This window comes from Populus nigra, chromosome 3 (assembly GCF_951802175.1).
Source record: "Populus nigra chromosome 3, ddPopNigr1.1, whole genome shotgun sequence".
NCBI classification, from domain to species: domain Eukaryota; kingdom Viridiplantae; phylum Streptophyta; class Magnoliopsida; order Malpighiales; family Salicaceae; genus Populus; species Populus nigra.
This window is the reverse complement of record NC_084854.1, coordinates 2,422,788-2,447,118: the sequence shown is the minus strand read 5'-3', so window position 1 is coordinate 2,447,118 and position 24,331 is coordinate 2,422,788. Positions and strand designations below refer to the sequence as shown.

The 24,331-nt window shown below is 32.7% G+C and overlaps 2 protein-coding genes across 2 annotated transcripts; one reads left to right on the top strand and one right to left on the bottom strand.

Annotated features, from left to right (window-relative positions):
• Positions 1 to 194: 194 nt before the first annotated feature.
• On the bottom strand, positions 195 to 2,423 carry LOC133690288 (uncharacterized). Its single transcript, XM_062110527.1, has 7 exons — positions 2,156 to 2,423; positions 1,999 to 2,041; positions 1,819 to 1,911; positions 1,618 to 1,680; positions 1,367 to 1,462; positions 1,079 to 1,156; positions 195 to 483 (listed from the first exon to the last, which is right to left on the bottom strand). The coding sequence occupies exons 1-7, from the start codon at positions 2,296 to 2,298 to the stop codon at positions 397 to 399; spliced, it is 603 nt and encodes a 200-aa protein (XP_061966511.1). The 5' UTR covers positions 2,299 to 2,423; the 3' UTR covers positions 195 to 396.
• Positions 2,424 to 15,956: 13,533 nt separating this feature from the next.
• On the top strand, positions 15,957 to 23,941 carry LOC133688696 (DEAD-box ATP-dependent RNA helicase 10-like). Its single transcript, XM_062108271.1, has 12 exons — positions 15,957 to 16,329; positions 16,414 to 16,483; positions 16,582 to 16,644; positions 17,267 to 17,341; positions 18,964 to 19,083; positions 19,593 to 19,634; positions 19,724 to 19,798; positions 21,212 to 21,358; positions 21,511 to 21,648; positions 22,396 to 22,507; positions 22,579 to 22,667; positions 23,487 to 23,941. The coding sequence occupies exons 1-12, from the start codon at positions 16,055 to 16,057 to the stop codon at positions 23,631 to 23,633; spliced, it is 1,353 nt and encodes a 450-aa protein (XP_061964255.1). The 5' UTR covers positions 15,957 to 16,054; the 3' UTR covers positions 23,634 to 23,941.
• Positions 23,942 to 24,331: the final 390 nt, after the last annotated feature.

Here is a 24,331-nt window from a genome sequence, read left to right as displayed (position 1 = left end):
TATTATCAGCTGGAGTTGGATAACAATGTAGATGCACCCAAACATCATTCTCTCTCGCCGCCATTTCTCTCTCTTTCCTTCCTTTTATGTTATAATTACTGGTAGTTACAGGCTACACCGGTTGGCCTTTTATGTAGAGTTCCATACTAGAGCCAGGCTTGGCCTGGTGTATTAGACCCAAGTACGAACATGCATGGAGAAGCAACCAAGGAGTACATTTATCTTTTATTCTGAAGAGCTTTTATATACAGCTTTCATTTACAGAAGTCTGACAGAATTGATTATAATATATGTACATTGTTCCGGGGTTTGAGAGCAGGCAAATTATGCCATGCTTCATTATCAGGGAAAGCAGAATTTTCATCAGTCAAGCCATATTGTATCAGTGTTTGATGTTTAGTAGGCCAAACCACCAGCAAAAGCATCTCCATCATGAAGAAGAGACTCTGTCAACCAATAACCATCCCATGAACCACCAACTCTCTGCCACGCCGCCACGACATATTAGAAGAGGTGATATGACTATGGAGAGTGCATTAAAGCTCTACATTATTATCAATCTAAAGTAAAATGACTGAATGAAACCACTAATCTTAAACCCCACACAGTTTCGCAGAAGGCTGGCTAGCTAGCTAGCAAGCAAGATGGGCAAGTATCATGGTTTCCAATAAGCTAGACCTCCTAAGACTTTTGCATCAATATGATGGAGGTCACTGGATTACCAGTCAGCCTGACTATAAGTCCTCGAAAAGAGCATGGCTTCCAAACAAGAGAGTCAGATCTAAGAATTCAAATAATTACAGTTTTTGGATCTGCAACTTGTTTGAGTGAGCATAACATCAAAAAACTCACATTTGACTGTAAAAATAAGTCTGAAGCAAACGGTATGACAATGCATATCGATGACTCTAAAGGCTCGCTGACTATCTATAATAAAATCATCCAAAATTGTTTTTGAAACAACTACTAATAGAGTACCACCTCAGTCAACGCAATCTTATATGGAAACATCGTAAAAGATAGCCATGACCATGATTTATCTATACAGGTGAGACGAGTCTGCAAAAGGTACAGTTACCTGAACCATGGTAAATTGAAATATTTCTTCCTCCTCAGGGCGATTCCCTCGAATCCATATCCTCTGTTTGAATCGATTCTGTTCCATCCATAACACCCAAACAAATAACATATACAGCAGAAGAGAGAGGATTTATCATATTTAGAAGAATCTATGACTCATAATTTGACAAAAATCCTCTTTGGCCAGCACATATGCATCCATTAGTGAACTCACTCAAACTCATTTCCTTGTCAAGCAACAAACGAAATGAACTACTAACAGAATCAAAACATGTCTTAACTCTACCTCTTTCACGAACAAACTGCTCAAGATCTTCCTCTCCTTGTGACCAAGCAACACTCGATATGTCGAATGGTGAAAAATCCTCCTAAACCTTTCAAACTGCAATGAAATTAGGTTGGCCAACCCAAAAAAGAGCTATTAATTAACACGTATAACACACAAACACAAGAAGATATAACAGAATCATGAGTAGAATTCAATGGTACAAACACACAGACTAAGATATTAAAGGGTTCTAAACAGAATTCACTGACCTGCCCTAAATCAAAAAATGGCCCAAAATATGTAGACCTTTCGAAAGGATCAAATCCAGCAAACTATCAACAGTAAAAACACAAGATAATTATATTAGCCACAACTTCCAACACTGCATAGTTAAACCCCAAAAAACTTCGGGAAAAAAAAAGACAAAAAAAAAATGATAAAAATCAACATGGGCTGTGCTTAGAATTTACCCTATACATGACCTCAATCCCATAATCTTGACGAGGTTGATCATTATACTTCAATGCATCAAGCTGGCAATTAACAGCTTCTTCTGCACAAAACTATAACAAGAGTTTAACATAAATTTGATACTCTTTCGACAAAAAAAAAGTGAACTTCTTTCATCATTTTTATGGTCAGAAAGTTACATTTAATCTTGGGCCAAATGGTTTCTTCCTTCGAGATTCAAGCCTGTAATGTATCCATCATAATTAAACCCCCCCAAGAAAAAAGTTTAAAGGGAATTAAATATGATAATTCAACAAAAAAAAAACTTTGAGAGAGAGAGAGAGGAATTTTGCATACCAATCTGCAGAAAGAAAATCAGGGACATCAGCAGAAGCTCTAAAGCGAGAGCCCAGTTTGTAGTCTCCTCCATTGATGATGGGCTTGGTTTTAGATAGGAGAGACAGAGACTGTGGGGTTGATATAGATGAACAAAACGACATCCTTGGAACCCTGTAAGAGTTCGTATGTTGTCTGTCTCTGAGCTTGTTGATTGTCTGAAAATGGAATTGTTTTTTGTGGTGTTTTTGAGGATGATGAGGTCTGGTTTGATCTTCACCGTTTGATCGCTTTGATTAAAGTAAAATTATCAGGCAGTTGAGACGGTTGGAAATATGGATAGGATTGTAATATCAAATAGTTGGGGTCCTGATCTGTAGTTAGTTCTTACAGACACGTGCGCTTTCAAAATGACCACGTGATATCATCTTACTGTCGCGGGACTGGCTGTATACTCTCGTACAACATAGACAACATAGACAATCTACCTGTCTCGAAGAAAGAGTTTAAAAATATAGTTATGATTATTTTTTAATATATATTTTTTAAAAATATATTAAAATAATTTTTTTTATATTTTAAAATAATTTTTGATATTAATACATCAAAATAATCTGAAAATATAAAAAATATATTAATTTAAATAAATTTTTTTTTTTAAATGCTTCCGAAATGTAATGCCAAACACTGCTGAAAGTGCTCTACTCCTTCATGTTTGTCTCATGTGCGCAGGCCTGGGCGACCGTGATTTTTTTTTTTAATTTTTGTTATATTATTTATTTTTTTATAAAAAAAAATAACAAACGATGCGTGGCTTATTTTGTTTAAATTTTAACTGCTGTGGTGATTGAAAAATTAAGATTTATATTTTTTTATTCAAAAACCTGTTTTTCAACCTTTTTTTAACCTAAAATACCTATAAAACATTTTAAAAACCATGACAAATCCTAAAAAACCTATATATACCCCAAAAAACCACCCTAAAAACTGAACTTAAATTGAAACCAAAAATCAATGTGGGCTCAAATCTATTTTTTTATAAACTTTTAAGATACAAAAACACATAATATAAACTTTCATCATCAAATGGAACAATTTAACATAAATATCCCCTGTTTTGTTGGCTTAAATCGACAGAATCCAGCGACCCCTCTCTCCTTTATAAACCAAGAATCAAAAAATAACAAAAATAAATATTTATATCAAAATGAAATTGGAACAATTTTAAGGATCGAAATTATATAATTTATGTGATTGTTTAAGTTGAAAGATCAAAATGTATTTTTTAAAAACTTAGTGACATACCACCTATATTTGTCGTGTTTTTTTATTTTGATGCTTCTTCTTGTAATTTTACACTTTTCAAAAAAATTTAAAATCAATTACTTTTTAAATAGAAATTAACCAGAGAACTAAATTGAAAAAAATAAATTAAACAGTGATAAATTAACCATGAAAATCCCATGCGTTACAGAGTATAGTATAATGAAGTATCAGGACAAGCTTCTGCTGAAATACGCGCTTCTAGGCCATATAATTCTAGATTAGTCGAGGTGCGCGTAAACTAGCCCGGACACCCACGATAATAATAAAAAAAAAAATTCTGGTCATAATCCCAATGCTAGTCCTGGGTAAGTTTCCACGAGTCAACTTATTTTTTCTAACCTCTGATGTTTCTGTGAACTTCTGACCATTGACCCTAAAAAAAACCTGCAAACTATTGTAGGACCCAGTCTTCTGATTGCTCGGTTCAAGCTTCATCAATGGTAGATAGCAAGCAAAGTGATTCGCTCCCAGATATGCAGAAGCAGAATAATCAAGAAACTCTGGAGAATGTTCCTTTTGTTAATTACACTTAGCCCCAAAATACGAGAACTGTGCAGGATGCTTTGGATGTGAGTTCAGGTAGCGAACTGTTCATTAAAGAGACAAAAGAAATTCTGCAGAAAGCAGTAGAGCAAAGTTCAACAATATTTCACAGTGAGGTAAGGTATTGATGAGATGCGCAAATCAACTCCTCCACTGACCTCCCATCCTGAAGATGCCTGCTCTAACGAGAGGGAACATAGAGGAGAAGAAAATTCTGATTCTCATCTTAATCAGGTATTGTCATGTGAACATTCACAGTCACATTATACAGGAAATACAAGGACAAAGTTTGATAATCTTGAAGCCTTTACTTCAGGGAGTTCAGCATATCATTCATCTCAGCCAATTGTCAATGACGAGAATGTTGACCTTTCAACCTCCTATCAAGCCATCATCTCAGGTGCATCTATAAGTATTTCCTATGCAGGTGATAAGCTACCTGATGATGTTTCTCCTCGGGATCTAAATGACTTCTTTCCAGAAAATAGAACAATAGGAGAAGATCAAAGTACAATTTTATCCGCACTGCATGGCATGGAGGGTTCATTCATGCCACGTGAGCTTAATTACTCCCCGGAAGGATTTGCATCTTATCCAAATGACTCTCAGTTGCGTTCACCTAATGAAGAAGTTCTGGATGATTTTCCTCTGGGCCTTGACTCTGAGGGTGCTGGTGTAGAGAAAACTGCATATGATCCATCCTTTTGGACCTCTATAGAAATAGCAACTGCTACAGACAATGCAGACTGCATGTTTGTGGAGCATCCTCTGAAGCTCAAAAGCACATGCACAAGTTGAGGTAAATTTCATGAAGTTAAATCTTTTTCCTTTTCTATTGTTTTTCCACCCTATTAAAATTTGTTTTCCATAATTTATCTATCACATTTGTGGCTGAGGCAGTGTAATCGTAAGTCACTTCCCCCCTCTGATGAGGAGATCCCTAGTTCAAATTAATCCCCCCTCGCCAACGCTATTAAATACTCAAAATAAGCATCACTTTTGTAACAAGTTAGGTTGTGTGGTAGTTTTTTAACACATTACTGGTTTTCTATTAACTGGCCTCATTATTTCGAATTGGGGCCCACAATGAGGGGAGTTGGGTTTTGAAAGACACCTATTTGGCCTCTTCTTGTTCGTCTAGCCCCATCATCCATTCTTGGCTGGAATTCCATACCTGAAAGCATTAGGTAAAGAAATGCAAAGTGGTTACCTATAATCTGAGAGAATGCATTTAAATATTATTTGATTTTTCTGCAATGCACTTTTTGATAGTTTAATTGTTGCTGTGTTGTTCAGAAATGAGGGTAATGATCACTTTGCATTGGCTTCTGAATTCGCTTTCACATAAGATGCGAACAACAATAACATTGAAGTTCAGTAGCACAGAAAATTGGCTTTTGTGTGGTTGCAATCTGAAGAAATATATGACAGACTGTTTAGAATCAGAGTAATACTCAAATATTCCGGAAAACTGGACTAAAAAAGAAAATTAGAACTTCTTGTTCAAATAATTTTCCAGGTTTTCAAATTTTTATCGAGTTTTCCTTCAGCATTTGTAAATTATAGCTCTGTCATGAGGTTCAAATTTCAAACTGCTCTCCTAACAATTTTAGTTCAGCATTAGTCTCTTGTAGGTCGAACTTTTTGATTTTCGGTCTTATTATTTCACTAAGAGAGATTTGCATTCCGATTCAGATCATGGAAAATTTTGTTCGTGCTATAAAGTTTGTGCAAATTAATGCAAGAATTGTTTTTTTTTTTCCTGCAGTAAATTTAACTTTGTTCTCTTGTGATTGATGTGGGAATAGACACTAGCTTTAGTATAGTTACGGAAGACCATCACCATGAGTCAAGCCATCAAGCTGCTTAGGTTTATGCTGTGTTTGTTTTTCATCTGTGTTTATATTTGCGGTAAAACAAAAATAATAATATGTTATATTTTATATCGTGGAGTGGATTAAAAAATTAAATTTGAAATGTAATTTTTATTAAACAATTTTTACATATTTTTTAACCGAGTTTCATAAAGCTCTATTTGTTTTTGGGTTTCAAAAACAAAAGTATTTTTGAAAAAATTTAAATTTTTTTATTTTTTTATTTACTTCAAATTAATATATTTTTGGTTTTTTCAAATCATTTTGATGCACTGATATAACAAATAATTTTTTTAAAAATAAAAAAACAGAGTCAAACTGGAAAAAAAAACCTAAGCCAAACCGATTAGAACGGGTTTTTATCCCAAAAAACCAAACTGAAATTTGATTTAGTTGTTTTTTTTTATAAAAATCAAACCAAACCAAAAATGATCACCTCTAACATTGATGCAATTTTAAAATTTAGGATAAATTCCAATAATCATCTTGGGATTATTACAGAAGTTATAGAGTTCATCCAAAATTTTGAAAATTTGACAAAATTCCCCTTAGCAATTAAGAAAATATAACAAAAATTCCTTTTATGATAAAATTGCCTTTAATTAGTATTATAAAAAAATTAAATTAAGAACTAAAAAAAAATAAGAGAGAATATAAAGCATAGGACATTATTATTAATTTTAGTATATAGACAATATTAATTCAACTATTTAATTTCCGTCAATATTTTTGTTCTGAATCTTCTTTTTAATATTCATTCTCTCTAATTTTTAAAATTTCTTAATTTTAAATTTGTTTTATTGTAAGTAATAATTAAGGATATTTTGGTTGTAATAGGGGGGTTTTGTCAAATCTTCAAACTTTTAAGTGGTTTTGGCCGTAGTCTCATGATCATATCTGAGAAAAACTATAATTCACTCTAAAATCAATTAATATAAAAACCATACTAGATACCGAATTTTTTGTCTTGGGAAGCCTATATGATCACTATGAAACAACATAAGTTTTGAGGAAAAATCTGGAAAATTAGAAAACATAGATCTTAATCAATATTAGCGCAAACATTCTACATTAATATTCACGCAAATCCATAATCATCCAAAAGATAATTGGATAGATAAATCCTAAATAATTAAGAAGATAACAATATCCCAGCAAAAACTAACATATATCTAAAGCACTGTAGACAAGTTAATAGCTAGGAACATATATGATCTAAGTCATATATAAGAAGAACTAGACATGACGATGATCTTTCTTAGCAACGATGTAGCTCAAACGACTCTTGAGATGATACCAGCGCCTCTGACGCTGACCATCTGTTTCAGGAATTCGATCATCATAACGCCCAAGTTCGTCCAAAGAAGCTCCATCCTTAGCCATGTAACTTAGGGTAAAGCGAAACCATGGGTGCATGCGGTAAAGATCTTCATGATATGAAGAACCATAACCCAATTGCACATACAAACCATGGAGCTGCTCATAGAAATCAAAAAGAGTTTGGGTATCTGTGATATCCAGTGATTCTGTCCTATCCAAACTGTCATCATAATTCCTGATGATGATCGAGATCACCTGTCTGTTAGGCTGATCAGCTGTACCACCTTGTCCCGCTCCTGCACCTTGTCCACAGCCACTTCCTTCCGCTCCATCGCCTTCGACTTGGCTGCCGCCCTGCTGCTGATGCAACTCGAATACACCACCGGTACTGCTTCCACTACATCCGCCCTGATACACGGGCCTTCTGCTCCCAGTCCCACTCGAGCCATAGCCACTTGCCACCCTTGTCGTGTGGGATATGGAGTCTTTCAATAATTTTTCAAAAGAACATGAATAAAATAGGATATGATGGTGTCCAAAACTCATGACACATAGCAAGTAAAGCTTTAAGATTGTTGTTCAAATATCACACATAAAAATAATTATATAAGTGAGATTATTTATTTAATTAGTTTATACTCATGTAAACATATTAAAAACATATAATAATTGTGTAATCATTATAAAAGCTAGCATGCAAACTAAACAAATATATTAACTTGTAAAAAATTATAGGAATAACAATTATAACATGCAAATTAAATAAGTATTGAAATTATACTTCTAGAAGTCTTTAAAAGATATCCAATCTAAAATTTTATTGTTGCTAAGGATTAATCATTTGTTCTCAAGATTTTATAATTTTTTGCTTAATATAAAAAGATTTTTTTAATAAACTTTTTAAAATTTCTTCTTTTTATTTAGGTATACTCTTAAACAAGACACAACGAGCTCTAAAAAATAGTATTTAATATCTCTCTATTAAGCCTAAATCTAAGCTCTAAAGTGAAAAGAAGGAAGAAAAACAAGTCTTTAGAGAAACCAACAAGAAATTGTAGATTTATTGAGAATAATTTTTTATTCATCTTTAATTAATTTTTAAAAATATTTTAATATTTTATATTAAAATACTCGCATTATAAAATTCAATGTGACTTTAACGTCAAGTAGGAAATAGAAGTCACGTATAAATATTTAGCCCTTCCAACGTACGTATGAATCATTCACAACTCAAATAAATTAATGAATATTAAAATGAGAAAGTAACTTTTGTACTCTGTTTACATATACCTTGAGGACTCCAAGCTTCGGGGTCACTGTGAAGCAGTACTGCAACATCCTTCAACAGCAGCTGCAATGTAGCATTACATGAGAGAGCCTGAAAAACAAATATGCAAGCATGATAGGAGTGTTTTGTATACTATATAGTTAGGTAAACAAATCAAGGAGAAAATTAACGAAGAGTCCTGGTCTCCTAGCACGACGTGACGTACGCAGTAGTTGTAATAGAGCTCGGCTAGTGTGAAATGCACCATGACTTTCATCAAAGGGGTTGGCTCAAGCTTCTTATCTGTTGGATCCAGAGCTAGTGGAGGTGAGCAAGTGATATTCATGAGCTTGTCTCCTTGTGGGCTTCGAGCCACGAGAGAGGAGGTCAAATTGAGCATGGAGTACATTTTCTGCATGAGACTTGAGAGTGGAGTGTTTATTTATGTTTTAGTGAGAGAGAGAGAGAGAGAGAGAGATCAAAGAGGGCAACGAAAGTGGGACAATAGTAGTGGGATGATCTTGTATAAATACTAGAAGGAAAAGATGTATCACAGAAATAAAAAAATTCAAGTTGACTTAGTTGTTATTTGGTATTGTATTCCAAATAAGAGTTTGGTATAAAAAAATTTATTATTTTATACTTTTAAATTGTTTTGATATGCTGATATAAAAATAATTTTTTTAAAACAAAAAATTATTATTTTAATATATTTTTAAGTAAAAATAATCACTACTTACAAACACCTCTTTAATTATTTAAAAATTAACTTGATAATTCAATAACCCATATAATAAACCGGTCAAATTTAAAATGCATCTAATAATTATGATATGCATGATACGGTCCAACAAATTTTCCTGTCTCTACGAAGTACTGCATGCATGGGTCAAGAGATCCTCTCATGAGACAAAGATTATCCGACTAAATATCAAGAGAATTTTTGTGATCTTAATTATATAACATATATATAGTATATGGTACTTGATTAATTTGTGTTAAATTTATAAGCATGTCTATAGCTAATATATATACAAGACACTTGCATTATTAATTGAAGAAGGTATATATTAGATGTACGTCGCTTTTTTTACAGGCATGGGGTATCTGACATTTATAATGACAAGCACCTTTCTCTGAAGGGTTCTCTTTTCATGCAATAATTAAGAGAATTAATTAATTGACATTTAATTTTAAGCACCCTAGGAAAAACCTAAGACGTACGGCTGGATCCATGCCTGAGTTGCTAGCTGAGCGGTGGATCTTCTGTCGGAGACTAAAATGCAAGCCTTCATGCTATTAAATGTTGTGTCGATCATTGTCATATCCATGGATTTGTTAAACTTCACAATCAGCAAGTAATGTCCATTACAACCCAATAAATTCTTAAAGACTCTCTCTACCAACCATGCATGCTTTCACCAATCCAAATGAGGATCGCAAGCAAGCACAGAGGTCTATTTATTTATTTATTTTTGTTATAAATTGTATCGTCACTCGGATCTATTAGTTAACTTTCAAAATCAGCAAGTAATGTTTCATTTACTAGTGTCCCAGATTTGTAAAGATTTTCCACCCATGCATTATGACAACCTTCAGTCCAGTCTCATTCATTGCTTAGATCATGCATGGGAACTCTTCATAATATATATTGGAAGTGTGTTTTCCCATGGCGTTTCTTTATGCCGTAAAAATCGTGTTTTTATAAAATTTTAAAATTATTTTTTGTTTAAAATTAAATTTTTTTTTATTTTGATGTCTTAATATCAAAAATAAATTTTAAAAAAAATAAAAAATTATTATTTCAATATATTTTCAATCAAAAAGTATTTTTAAGAGCAACTGCAATCACATTTCCAAATATTTTTCAATATTAAATTGATTAAGAATTGAGTTTTTTTATTGAACATGAGGCTAGAATTTCTTGATTTACAAGTTTGGATTATTAACCTAGGTTTAGAATATTTATCTGGGTTTGATTGGTTTTTTCTCTTTTTTAAACTTATGTTTTTTCAGTTTTATCATTCAGCATTTACTTAATTGGAGATTGAGCTCTATTATTTTTTTTATTTGCATTCTATAGGATTTTTTAAATAATTTTAAAAAAGATTCAAGTTATCTTGAGTCTTTTTATTGATATTCTTTGTTAAATTTATTTTTTTAAAAAAAAATTTTAATTAAATTAAATTAAATTAAATTAAATTAATGGATTAAATGTAAGTATGAGATGCTCATTTTATAATATTTTGCTTGGTTTCCTTTCCGGGTCGTCGCTCTGGTGGTGCATGCAGTCTCTTTTGATGTCATTGTGCAGCCTTTCGCGGTGACGTTAAAACTATTTTGCTGAGTGTTTTTTGGTTGTGGGGCGATGTCCACGACAAAGCAACAACAAGTTTCCAATGAGCTTTTCTTCCTTCTCCTCCCGAATATGATATTAACAGCTTATTTTTATAATTAATTATTGCAAAAAAAAATTGCATTATTTATTGTCAATGTTTTATTTTAATCATGTTATTAAATTAACCAAGTTTATTGAAGGGTGTTTGAGAGTGTGATTGCGGTTATTTTTCACTCAAAAATGCATTAAAATAATAATTTTTTTTAAAAAAATTGATATCAGCATATCAAAATGATTTAAAATACCCCAAAAAATATTATGACTATATATACGTGGTTACTCTTTTCATCACTTCCTTAGGAACACTGCATTAATTTAAAAAATAGTGATTATTATAAATATAAATTTAGTGGGAAATTTTTTTATTTTAATATCATACTTTTATTTTTATTATTGAAGTGTACAAAATTTTAATTTTTTTCTAAGAGTTTTTGTTAATTTTTGTCAAGTTATGATGGTGTGGCCATTAAATTTACACGTCAACATAATGATATATATGTCAAGCGTACTCAAATATGTTATCTTATTTTCAATAAAGTGTTTGTACTATTTTTTTTTTTTTGGTGTATGCAATTTTATTTTTGCTATTTAAGTGTTTTTACTTTCAAAGTTTTATCAGTTGAATGCTTTTCATTTTCATGTAGGCTATATTTTACTCAGTTAAATAAATTAATTTTTTAAAAAACAAAAATATAATAAAAATTTATTAAAATTAAAATAAAATAAGAATAAAATGCAGCTTGTAAAAAAAAACAAATTGAGTCAATTTCCTTCATTTTCTAACAACCAAATAAGTTTTCACTTCTAATTGTAAAAGGTTAAAAAATAATTACTTTTTAACATGCCATAGTCATCCGGCCTAGGCACATCGGTCCAAGAGCGCAATGGCTTATTGCCACAAGGCCTATGTGAGCATCGGCCAGACTTTTTTTTTTTTAATTTTCCTTTTTTTATTACTTATTATTTGCTCAGTATCAATTTTCCTCGCATAATTAATTCTTGCCTTTTGTATTTCTCATACAATCTCACAAAAATAATGATTTTTTTATCATTTTAACTTTTTTAATTTTTTTTTATAATAATAATAATTATTATTATTATTATTATTATTATTATTATTATTATTATATAAAATAGTGATTCTTAATGCAGTCTTACAAAAAAAAATTAATTACCAAGTTTTTTTTAATAATAATTGATGTTTGATAATTAATCGAGTTAAGATACATGGTTTTAAATTAAAAGTTTAATGGCAATAACATCAAAACAAAACTGATATAGTATCGATTTTTTTCTTTAAGAAATAAATCAAGACTGGCTAAAGATTAACATTTAATTAAAAGAATAAATAATCCAAATAACAGGTATTTGATAATTAATAATTTATCATATTTTAGTTTGTATTGATTTTTGACTGATATAAATTTCGCTTCAAAATTGATCATGATTAATTCCTCAATATATATTGAAGAATTATTGTTTATAATTATTTTATTTTGAAATAAAATTTTTGTTAAAAAAATATCAAGTAGAGAATAATAGGATTTCATAATAAATAGTTATGGACTCAATGATTAAAATTAAGTTTCCTTCTAACATAGATTACTCGAGCACCATTCTGTTATTGATTCTTGCCTTTTTCTAATTATTGATTCTTTTAATTATATTAATATATAATATAAATAATTGATTACATGTTTGCGTTTTGCATTTATTAAAATAAAATATATTTATATAATATATTTGAACTAAAAAATAAAAACACACACAATATTACTAAAAAAAATAAATTAAATAAAAATTAATATTGTTTGATTTTGATTTCGTTTGCCTAAGTTTTCTGAATTAATTAGTTACTGTAATAGATTTTATGAGGTTACTCGTAGCAACTCGGAGGCCAATATACTAATAAGTTTTAAAGAGAGAGGCAAAGCTATAATTAATTAAGAAAAACTAAAGCGCCTTGGTCATTCACTGTTGTATCATTTGTAGCAACGGATTTTTTTGGCATTATGATTCACACAAAGTCATTTTTCATTTTTTTCTGCCATTAGATTTTTTTTTTAATTTTATCATCTTATATTTACTCTATTTATGATTGTCTTTGATTATTTATTTATGTTATGAAAAAATTACAGTAATTATTGATAAATATTATAATACGAGATAAACTAGAAAGAACATAAAATTTAACATGATTCGGTAATATATTTATATCTACTAGAGTAGGGGGTTTTTATTTTTTACTATATCAAAATAGAATCGTATGATATATATTTATAAGAGATCTTAAATCCCGATAAAAACCTGGCCACAAAAGGAATCCTAGCTGCCAAAGAAATTTGCTCATCTGTCTAACAAGCCACCAACTATAATAGTTTATAGAAGCTTAATGTCAATTTCTCAAGGGGAAAAGACATTCCACCATTTTTCTCGGTCTTAATTTATCGGCTCTCTTAATTTTTTTCAAGGGATTAATAATCAAAGAATTGTAATTGAAAAATGGGCAAAACCAGGATTTAAAGGAAGAAAAAATTAAGATGTGGAATTCAAAGGAAGAAGAGAGAGAAAAGAAGAAGAAAATAAATCTGGTCATTAACATCATCACGGGGATTAACCAATGCCATGCGTTGCATATCATGTAAGAGGGCATCGAGATGCATCCGTAGACACCAAGGATGATAGGTTGTGAAGGACAAAGAACTTCATATACACCACCAGAATGTAGTTACACTTCCCACGTGTTAGCACGTGATTGACATGCGCTCGTTATTTTTTGCCCCTTCGAGCAATATGATCCTTAATTGCATCTAGTTACTATTCAATTTAATCTTGAATTCAATCCAACCCAAGCCCAATGCAGGGCCAGCCAAGGAGAGAATAAGAACTGGGGAAAGGAAAGCTATACCGCTTATCCATGCCTATTACCCGAGTCGTGATTTTTGCTTTTAATCTAAGTTGATGGTGAGTGATTTGCTTGGCCTCAACATAGAAAATAAAATAAGAAAGTATGTCATACTTATTTTTTTTAAAAAAATCAACTCATATTTTAACTAATTATTCAGGTTATTTTTGGTCCCGTCAAATTAACTTAACTATATATCAGATCAACTTTCATATAGTCAATTATAAATAAATAGGTTAATAGATTTCAAGATTAACCCACTGAACCGAACTTAATAACACAAGAACATGCTCGTTTTTTTTTTATATATGTTTAAGAAAACAATGTCTGTTAAGATTTCAGCATCTGGATTCATTTTTACTCATATCAAGTCTTGGTCAGGTTTCTTTTATATGTTATCAAGTCGTGACTAATGTTTACTAAAGAAAAAAACTTGTAAGAATGTTACCTTTTATAATTATACCTTTTTATGGAGAGAAAAAAAAGCCTTTTACAATTTAGTTTAAAACAAATGTTGGATTCTCATAAATTTCTAAATAAACAAATTGAGGATTTTTACTAAGTTGATGTTAAATTGTAAATAGATGCCAACAAAATACCTAGATTTTACAACTAATTATTGAACCAACATGCAATGTGAAACAAGGAATGCCAATGCCATAAAGGTGGCAGGTTATAGAAGAGGAAGGACATTGGAAAACATGTCATGCAACAAAGTAGTAGCAGGCATGGAGAAGGGGTACCAAAATAATTAAACACTAGAAAACGAATTAAATTTAAGGGCTAAACTTAAAACTTTCAATTATCCAGGGGTGTAATTGACCCTATAACATATGGTGTAGTTACACTTCCACCCTTTACAATGTCGAGCTTCGGTTTCAATTTATAAATGGATTGATAAGGAACCCGTGTGATCTGGAGAAAGCTCGGGGTGACTTTTGAATTAAGATAAAAATCCTTAATTCCTAAAACAGCCAGCCACGCAGAAGAGAATTAAAACCCCTAATTCCCTCATCTCTTCTCCCCGTCGTCCCTTCACCCAATATGCATTTTCTTCTTAATCCCAGTATTGATCTTCAATCTGAGCTTGGATTACATTCAATTTCAAACAAGTTTAATTATGTTGCACCCCTCAGAGTTTAATTATGTTTTTATCTACTAGAAATTTAGTGTTTGGCTTCATAAATTGTTCATATTTGAGCTTTTAATTTCTAGGCGGTTTTGCAATCTAATTTGTTTGGCTTTTGTGGCTATTGCTAGCTTCTGTTTTGAAAATTTTGATGAATGACGGAGAATTTGTAAGAAAAGGTCTAGATTGAGAACATCCCACAGAAAGAGCTTGGCATTTGAGTATTTATTTCTAATTTTTAATGCTTCAATTGCTGTCTCCAGACTCATAATTTGAATTTTTATAAACTTGATGATGCAGTCAGTTAGGGACGGAACCAAAACATAAAATTAAAAAGGGCAAAATACTGTAATTTATACAATGTTTTATAAAAATATTAAGATTGAACTTAAAGGGAGTTGGAAAACAAATTTTCTTGCAGGGGTCGGGGCCCTGCCAGCCTCCTCCTGTCTCCGTCCCTGGATGCAGTCTAAAATAGGAATTTCTATGTTTTAATTATAGTTTTAAATTTTTTTGATTTTTTTTAATTTCAATTTACTTTTGTGTATTTTTAAATTTTTTTGATATGTCAATGTCAAAACAAATTTTAAAAATATTTTTTTAATTTATTTTCAAATAAAATATATTTTAAAAAATGACTTTTACGGCAGTTTCAATTAAAAAATCTCTTATGAAATTTATTTAGGGGGATAAAGGCTTACACAATTACTTGCGTGGATTGATCTATGAGTTGTATTTGTGTTGTTATTTAAGTTTGGTTTAAGGTTTTTATGCAAGAGCTAGAATCGTAAATGATCACCGTGTTTTTTTTTTAATCATTATTATGATTGATTATTAGGTTTTATTTTTATGATTATGTTAAAATAGGAGTCGAGTCGCCAAGTTACAGTTGATCTGGTAACCCGCGACCGCCGGGTCTTATGTGTATGGATAATAGGAATTCAATTATGCTTACTCAAGTATAGGGACTAGATAGACTATTTTAGAAAACTAAGGGACTATAAAAATCTCAATGAGGCACACATATATATAAAACAGGCGACAGCTCTCCTCGCCCACCCTCCCTCCCAGTCTGTACTCCAGTGTCTGCTGTGATCAGATCATAAAAAGAAAAAACCCTAGCAATCAATTCAGCAGCTCACCGTTTTTTCCACTGTGATGGCCGGAGAAACAGAGGAGGCGGTAAAGACGTTTGCGGATTTGGGGATGTGCGAACAATTGGTGGAAGCGTGTGCAAGATTAGGATGGAAAAACCCTACAAAAATTCAAGTAGAAGCCATCCCTCATGCTCTTCAAGGCAAAGACTTAATTGCTCTTGCACAAACTGGTTCTGGAAAAACAGCTGCTTTTGCTCTTCCAACACTCCAAGCCCTTCTTCAATCTTCAGTTACTTCTGCTCCAGTCTTCTACGCTTGCGTCCTCTCCCCTACCAGGTTATCTCCTACATCTTCCAAGAAACAAACGAGTTTTTAACTTTTTCAGTTCTGCATTATTATTATATTTCATGTTTCTTGTAGGGAGCTGGCAATTCAGATAGCTGAACAGTTTGAAGCTTTAGGGTCCGACATCGGGTTGAGATGTGCTGTTGTAAGTTTCCAATTCCCTCTGTTTTGGGTCTTTCATGTACTTTATTGTGTCAAATTTTGCGGGGTAACTATCTTTTTCTTCTTCTTCTCTTTTAACAGCTTGTTGGAGGGGTGGATATGGGGCTACAGACAATTGCCCTTGCAAAGCGGCCTCATATTGTTGTAAGTGTTTATTTTGCAGGCATGATAATACTCTTGACTTTTCTTAAGTTGCAAAAGAAGAGGTTGGCTTGTTTGTGTGAGATTGGTGCCCATTAAAAGGAGCTAAGATTTGAGAATGCTTAGGTTTTGAATTCTGAACTGAGAAAGAGTGATGTTATGAGTTTCCCGTGTTTATGGCAATCATTTAAATACATTACTGTTCTCTGTTTGAATTTTAAATTATTAAACTATAGTGCTGTTTTTTTATAATAAGTGAACACATGGCCAATGGCTAACATTCTGTTTGTTTCAGGGTGACGTGAAGGCATGGGGATAGTGCGGTCATGTGCTTGTTATATTATCTTCGCACGTTTCTTTTTTTATGCTTAAAAAACTTGATTTTTAGTCAAGGCATGCTTGATTTTTAAACAGCTTGCAAACTCTAAACTCTCTCTCTCTCTCTAAGTATAAATAGACACACCTACGCATAGTTAGCAAGTTATTGTACCATGGCTGTGCTTGTCTCTGTTCACATGATTATTTGTGCATGGAAACTCTAAATTTCTAGTGTTTCTTGAATGCAAGTGAAAATGGAATTGCTGATGGTGCATTTTATGAATTGAGTGATGTACATCTTTTGTAGGTTGGTACACCTGGTCGCCTTTTGGATCATTTGTCGAATACAAAAGGATTTTCTCTCCGTACACTGAAATACCTGGTATGATCTCTGTAATGTTATGGTGCACAAAATTATTTTCTCAAGAAACTACGCTCGCATTCAGCTATTCTCCAATTGATTCTGCACATTACAACTGCTACATACATAGTTATGCATGTGTACTAACATGCATTGGAAAAATGTTTATGCATCTAGGTTTATTTTTGGCATCAATCATGCTTCATGAGATGCATGTTAGTTTCCTTCATATTTTAATTTCTTGAATGAAATATACTGAATCGAGATCCATACGGAAGCATAACTATGTTACTAATATCTTCAGCAAAGCTAAATAAGTTAATGGGTGGAAAAACCTAACCACCCTGCTGCTTTGATTCGAAAGTAAAACTTTAAAAGAGAGAGAGCCTCAAGGTTTACAGCCTTCAAGCTAGACCAAAATAGCTCATAATTAAGAAGTCTTAAGTATTACATGAATATGTCCTCCTTTTGTAGTCTCTTCTAAACTAAGTAGGAAATACAAATTCAAATAGGAATAAAAACTTCTAATACCTAAATAAAAGTAAGAGCAAAATGTACCCGGGCCCTTTACTATTAGTCAAAGCACAAAGAGGCCCTGAACAAATATTTCAGTGCAAGCAATCCCTTAACAAAATTGGGATTAGAAACTAGTCCTTCTGTCAAATGGAGTCAGGTTTCCATCCAATTTGGTTTAAATAAAATCAAATGTCTAGCACATGGCACCCTAGTCCACTTAAAGAAGGATCCAGTTGGTGTTGAATAATTTGTTTAGGGACTATTTGTGCTTTGACCGATTGTATAGGGGGCTTGACACGTTTTACTTTAAAAAAATTGGATGGAAACCTAACTTTACTTGATAGGAGTAGTAGTTTTTATCCCTATTTTTGTTTAGGGGCTGTTAGTGCTGAACAATTTATTTAGAGACTCTTTGTGCTTTGATCAATAATACAGGAGGTCCTAGTACATTTTACTCCAATAGTAATCCACCATGGACACTCTGATATGCTTCAATAGTATCTCCCTTTGTCTGTCATTTTCTAGTTCAATCTTCCAACATGCGAGGCAAGAAGTAAATTACTTTGAAGGCTCATTGGCTAAGCAAGGAGTGGAAATAGGTGGTCACGTCACTTGCATGGTCATGACTTTCGTCCCATTTTCCTTCAACCTTTCGATCTTGCTCTTTGTATTTCTGTTCCAATTTCATAGTGCCATCTACTCGATGCCTTGGTTGCTGGTCTTTCTCTAATCAGTAACGTATAACCTTGCTCTCATCTGTCATCAAACAAAATAAAAAATAAATAAAAATATATACTATGATTAGTAAATGTTATAAGACTCCCAGGTAAACTAGAATTCCTTTATAAAAAACTTTTTTCTGGAAAAAAAAATAGAATTAAAGAATTCTTAATTCTCTTTTTTCTTGGTTGCATCAATTAGTGTCTCCATTTTAGCAAAACCTTGAGAAGGTTGATGATAGTTTGTGATAGACTCATGTGAAAGCGCTGCTTCCCAGTTGATGCCTTGCTGTATTGGAAGTGTTAATCTGTCTAAAAATGCTAAAAGTGAAAATGTTCATGTTACCTATTATCCTTGGTACCTTGAATACTAATTTTTTTTTATGTGTCGTGTGCCACATTTGACAGATCTTGGATGAGGCAGACAGGTTGCTAAATGAAGAGTTTGAGAAATCACTGGATGAAATTCTAACTGTTATTCCACGGGATCGGAAAACATATTTATTTTCTGCAACTATGACAAAGAAGGTTGAACCATATGCATTGAAATGATAATTGACATTTAAATCTGCATGGTGTTTTTGTTTCCCATAAAGTATTAATGGATTCCTTGCAAATGAATGAAATAAGATTGACAATTTTCTAGAAACTATTAAAAGCTGATTACAGTAGTTTAGTATGGCTTTAAAGGGCAGAAATTCAATATTTCTCTGTAAAGATGACTCTCAAGCTGGATTCTCATGCTGGCACAAGTAGGCGCTTGGCTGGACAATAAGCATGAGGTTTCATAAATAACTGTGGCTGATATCTTTATCTGGAATTTTGAATTTTTAAATGACTTCCAAATATTTGCAATAAAAGAAATATAGATTGATTGTAGAAGAAAAGAGCTGTTTTACAGTTAGAAATGAATTATATTTACCGTACATTCAAATGCTAGAAACTGAGGCCTATTCCATAGAGGTTGAAAGGAAAATGAAGAAAAGATAAATTAGATGGCATTCAACAATTGAACAAATTGTTCTCTTGGTTTTCAGGTTCGAAAGCTCCAAAGGGCTTGTTTAAGAAATCCTGTGAAGGTGAGGCGATATGATTTTCATCTGTTGTATTTATTCTTTGCCTTTTTTTCCCTAACTGCTAGCACAAATTGCAATTTCAATCATTTCAGATAGAAGTGGCATCCAAATATTCTGTTGTCGAGACATTGAGGCAGCAACTTCTGTTTTGTCCTGCTAAGTACAAGGTTTCTTCTTTTCCTATTGGTGCATATCTTTGAAAATATTTTACAAAAGGACTAGGTGTTGAAGTATACAAGTGTGTAATGGTGATTGGCAGAACAAAAAGGGAAATCCAAAATTGATTATACTGATAGGGGAATTTATTCTAAGCAAACAAGTAATTTTGGAATGAACCTTTAAATTGTGTTTATACAAGGCAGATGATGAAAACCAGGTTAATGGTTTTGAAAAGTGTGTGTGGATCCTGTCATTCATGTTTTATTAAGTTTTTCTTCTAAAAAGGAGGTAATGCTCTTTTCTCAATATCCATAATGAACACACATCTTGTTGCTCTTTCCCATTCTTATCCATGTCCTTTACTGCAAGATCTGATTGTAGTATGTGGTCTTCTGATCAGTCAATTGATTTATCTTCTAAACCTTTCTTCCATATCCTTCCATAACTACAAAAACTAATTTCCTTAACATCATTCTTGAACCTCAAATGCTCTATTTGATAGTAGAATATGATCTTCTGACCGGTTGGGAGAATTGTTTTGAAAATCCTTTCTTCTGAATCCTTCCCCAGCCCCAAATGCTCTACTTATCCTGTAGATGATTTATCCAGAAATCTAAGGTGACTTCCAAAGTTGATATTTTAGTATAGTGTTCATCACAAGATTAATACTACAAAATTTGCTGCAGCTTAGATTTCCTGACAAGGCTATGCATTGTCATTATTCTCCTTGGTATTCTGGTATACTCTTCTCTTTCTAAAAGTGATTGTTTCCTAGGACCTTATAAAAGAACAAACCAGGTCATTAGTGTGTCTGTTTTCGAATTTATCTTGCACACTTAATTTTGTGTGATAAACTATAGGTGAACTTTTATTTCTTTCTGATCAGCTAGGGGAACGTTTCAGGATCTGATTAAACATTTTGATTTTCTGTTAAACATAGGTAATGAAGCATCTTGTATGGTGTAAGAAATAATCCTCATCTTAGTAATTGTGTTTTTTAAAATAGTCAATTGCAAAATTCTTTTGTGGTTTATTTATCGTGAGATTGAATCTGTCAATCTGTAATGGGTGAATGCTTTTAAGCTATGTGAGGTCAATGAAAAGTTTCCATCCAAGTTGTACTATACCATGAACGTAAAGCACACAGCAGAACTGATAGAAAAGAGTATTGCTTAATCCCATTATCTTGATCGAGCAAGTCTCGCATGTTTAAGATCTGTCTTATCAAGCATTCACTGTAGTGGTGATAAAGAATAAGTACTTAATGGGACTCCAGGTCTCTGTTATGCATAAAACAATAGAGATAATAATTGTTGGGTCTTGTACTCCAATAAAGCTCAACAAGAAGACACTGCTGCCATTCCTTTTCCTTTCGCAGTTAATGTCTCTCTTAAGCTGATTTGCATTATTTATGCCTGCAGGAATGCTATCTTGTACATGCTCTGACTCTGAAATCTGGAGCTTCTACCATGGTTTTCACACGGACATGTGATGCAACTCATTTTTTGGCTTTGGTTCTTCGAAATCTTGGTCTAAGGGCCATCCCCATTAATGGCCACATGAGTCAGGTAAAACTTATTAAATCCAAGTTTTTTTTTTCTTGATTTTGCCTTATATTTTTTTATTATTGTTTTCTTTCGATCTTCTTGCTTTTGTTGCCTCGGTTTTATTGTTCGTTAGAAATTGTCTCTCACTTTGTCAGTGGAATATTTTTTTACAGTCTAAGAGGCTTGGAGCCTTAAACAAGTTCAAAGCTGGCGAGTGCAATATTCTCATATGCACTGATGTCGCAAGTAGAGGACTTGATATTCCATCTGTGGATATGGTTGTTAATTATGATATCCCCACCAACTCTAAGGTAGCCTACTATTTTCCTGTGTCTTCATGCTGGAGTAGACCAAGGATACCATAATTTGAACCTTCTTCTTACCTTTGTCAGAGTCTTAAGTACTCTTGCCTGACTGTAGCTGATGATTCTTTTCTATCTAATTTGTCAATTTTCCTATCGGTTAGTGCTATCCCTAGATAAATTGGAGGCTGACTAATTGGGAAACAAGAATTAGGTTTAATATTTCAGTCTTGGAGTGGCCCTAGGTTGCTACAGTAAAACAATTTAGCCTGTTTTTATTGCACGAGAGATGGCCCAAAAATCCATAATCCAGAAGTAGAAATACATGTATATTCATTTGTATGCATATACATTGCCTTTTCCTCTTTCTGAAAAATCTGGATTAATTTCTACAACTTCAAAACTGAGTGTGTCATTCTCAATGCTTTATTTACATAAATGAAAAATTACTCCCAAAGGAGAGGAAGGGGTGCTGCCTTGGATCTCAGAGCTGCATATGCTTATTTTTCTCCCTCATGTGGAGTTTTGAACTGTGGTTAATTGTTTCTCCTTTTCTTATCCTGGTATTTTACCCTGCATTCTCACTTCTTCGTCCAACATTCTTGCAATTCCTAGTTTGTAATTATAAGTATGAACTTGGAAGTGTAATATATGCCAAACATTGCTGTTCCTTTAGATGACAAGGAACTTGTTTGGTTGTGTGAGGGTATTTTGCTTATTTTAACTTTTCCTCTTCTGATTTTCTGTGGTTTGCAGGATTATATTCATCGTGTTGGGAGAACTGCTCGTGCAGGAAGATCTGGGTTGGCAATATCACTAGTTAATCAAAATGAAATTGGGTGGTTTAAACAAATAGAGAATCTCATTGGTGGGTTGAACATTCGTTGAGGCTCTTGAAAGCAGTGTGTTTTATGTACTGAGCTGTATACTATGTTTCAGGCATTAGGATGTCGGATATTCGTCCTCATCAAGAGGAAATCATGCTATTGCTGGAGCGTGTCACAGAAGCCAAAAGAATTTCACAGAAGGTATTTAAAATATCATTATAGGATTTATCTTTGTTATACTAGATGTGGAAGTAAAAAAGATGAAAGATAAGCCTGCAATGGTAATGGAGTTGCTGGTATTGTTTCAAAAGTTCTTCATTTGTCAGCATCTACTTTATTGGAGGTTCAAATGCTGCCGTTAGGCTTTCTGGTAGTTACTTAGGTGTTCATATGTAGTATAAACTTCAAAATGGTCTAACCACCACTCAAATCCAGTCGAGAACCAATAGAGGAGGTCAAAAATCTATTTTGAAGTTGGATTTTTCCGAAGTTGTACTTTCAGATAATTCTAAGAATTTTTTTAGTTACAGAACACATTACGTTTGTTTGGTTGTTAAATGATAAAAACTCCTACAATTGACACAAATTTTACACATTTCTTGTATATTTATCCTCTAAAATTTTAATTCTCTAATCTTCAAGTATTTATTTTACATAATTAATGCAACAACTAGCTCAGCCTCAATTCAACCATAGTTGATCTTTGGGTCCTTAACCCGTTCCTGGTTTGATCACCCAGTCGGCTATTACACACAAAAAATTTTCATATATAAAATTGGTTATTGTTATTAGTTTTGTTCTCTATGTAAAAAATCCTGTAATTTTCATATATTTAAACGAATTCCTCAATTTAACCCTGGTTGAACTTCTGATTCTGATCTTGTCTCTTTGGTTCACTAGTCTGTCATAAAACACCAATTATCGTTACAAGTCTTGCCATTGGCTTTGTTAATTATCTTATTTTGGTTGCTGTATCATGTTCTGAATTTCTGGTCATGATCTGTTGTTTAACTTCCATAGCAAATTAAAGAACCTGGAGGTAAGAAAAGGAAGGGCAGAGGAGACGAGGACGAGGAAGAAATTGATAAATACATGCAAGAAAGATGGAAGATTCAAGAAGAAGAACAGAAGATGATACCAGCAGCTTCTCAGTTCAAGTGTTTCTAACATGCTAGAATATTTATGCAATTTTTGGAGCATAACATCCGTACATGAAACCCTGATAATCCACTGATAGAGCAAACCGAGAGTTCTACTGGTTCAAGGCCTTTCTCTTGGTTTTTCCTTTTAGATGATACCTGATTATCCTTTTAGGTATTAATTTTGCAATGAGAATTTAAAAAATATTCTTTGAAGGGATCTCGGTCGGGTTAACCAAGCCGTCCTGGGTTGGATCCCAGGTTAGCAGGTTACTTTATCAGCCTGCTGGACCGATTTGAAATCTAAGTTGGAAAATGGATTATCTTGTTTGTGGACACCAGTGAGCACGCATGTCAGGATCCATTTTTAGCAAGCTCCTTGAGTTTTGGCAACCATGTCAACTGGTCAGCAAAGAATGGTTGCAGGCAATTAATTTCAGGCAAACAGCTCATTGCTCCCTGTTTCTTGTCTGCTAGCTAAGCTAAGCCACTCTCCCTTTGCCGCACAAAGGCACGTGGCTGATGACCTGATCGACCTGACCTTGAGTGAGGATTAACTCTTAAAGTAACATCGTTTAAAAACCAAGGGTGTTAAGTAAAATTATATATATAAACCCAAAATCCATTAATTTAGAAAAGAAATATTTTTTAAAAATACATAATTTTAGAGTTTTAAAACTTTTTTTTATTAATTTAAGTTAATAGTGATTATTTTTTAAATTATTT

Bases quoted from the DNA above. Each gene is read 5' to 3' on its own strand.
- LOC133690288 (XM_062110527.1), bottom strand. From the start codon at position 2,298: ATGTCGTTTTGTTCATCTATATCAACCCCACAGTCTCTGTCTCTCCTA. The intron at 1,912-1,998 runs GTAACTTTCTGA...CTCTTGTTATAG, and splicing joins CATTTGGCCCAAGATTAAAT to TTTTGTGCAGAAGAAGCTGT. The intron at 1,463-1,617 runs GTCAGTGAATTC...ATTTCATTGCAG, and splicing joins CATTTTTTGATTTAGGGCAG to TTTGAAAGGTTTAGGAGGAT.
- LOC133688696 (XM_062108271.1), top strand. From the start codon at position 16,055: ATGGCCGGAGAAACAGAGGAGGCGGTAAAGACGTTTGCGGATTTGGGG. The intron at 16,330-16,413 runs GTTATCTCCTAC...TGTTTCTTGTAG, and splicing joins TGCGTCCTCTCCCCTACCAG to GGAGCTGGCAATTCAGATAG. The intron at 19,799-21,211 runs GTTTCTTCTTTT...TTATGCCTGCAG, and splicing joins TTTGTCCTGCTAAGTACAAG to GAATGCTATCTTGTACATGC.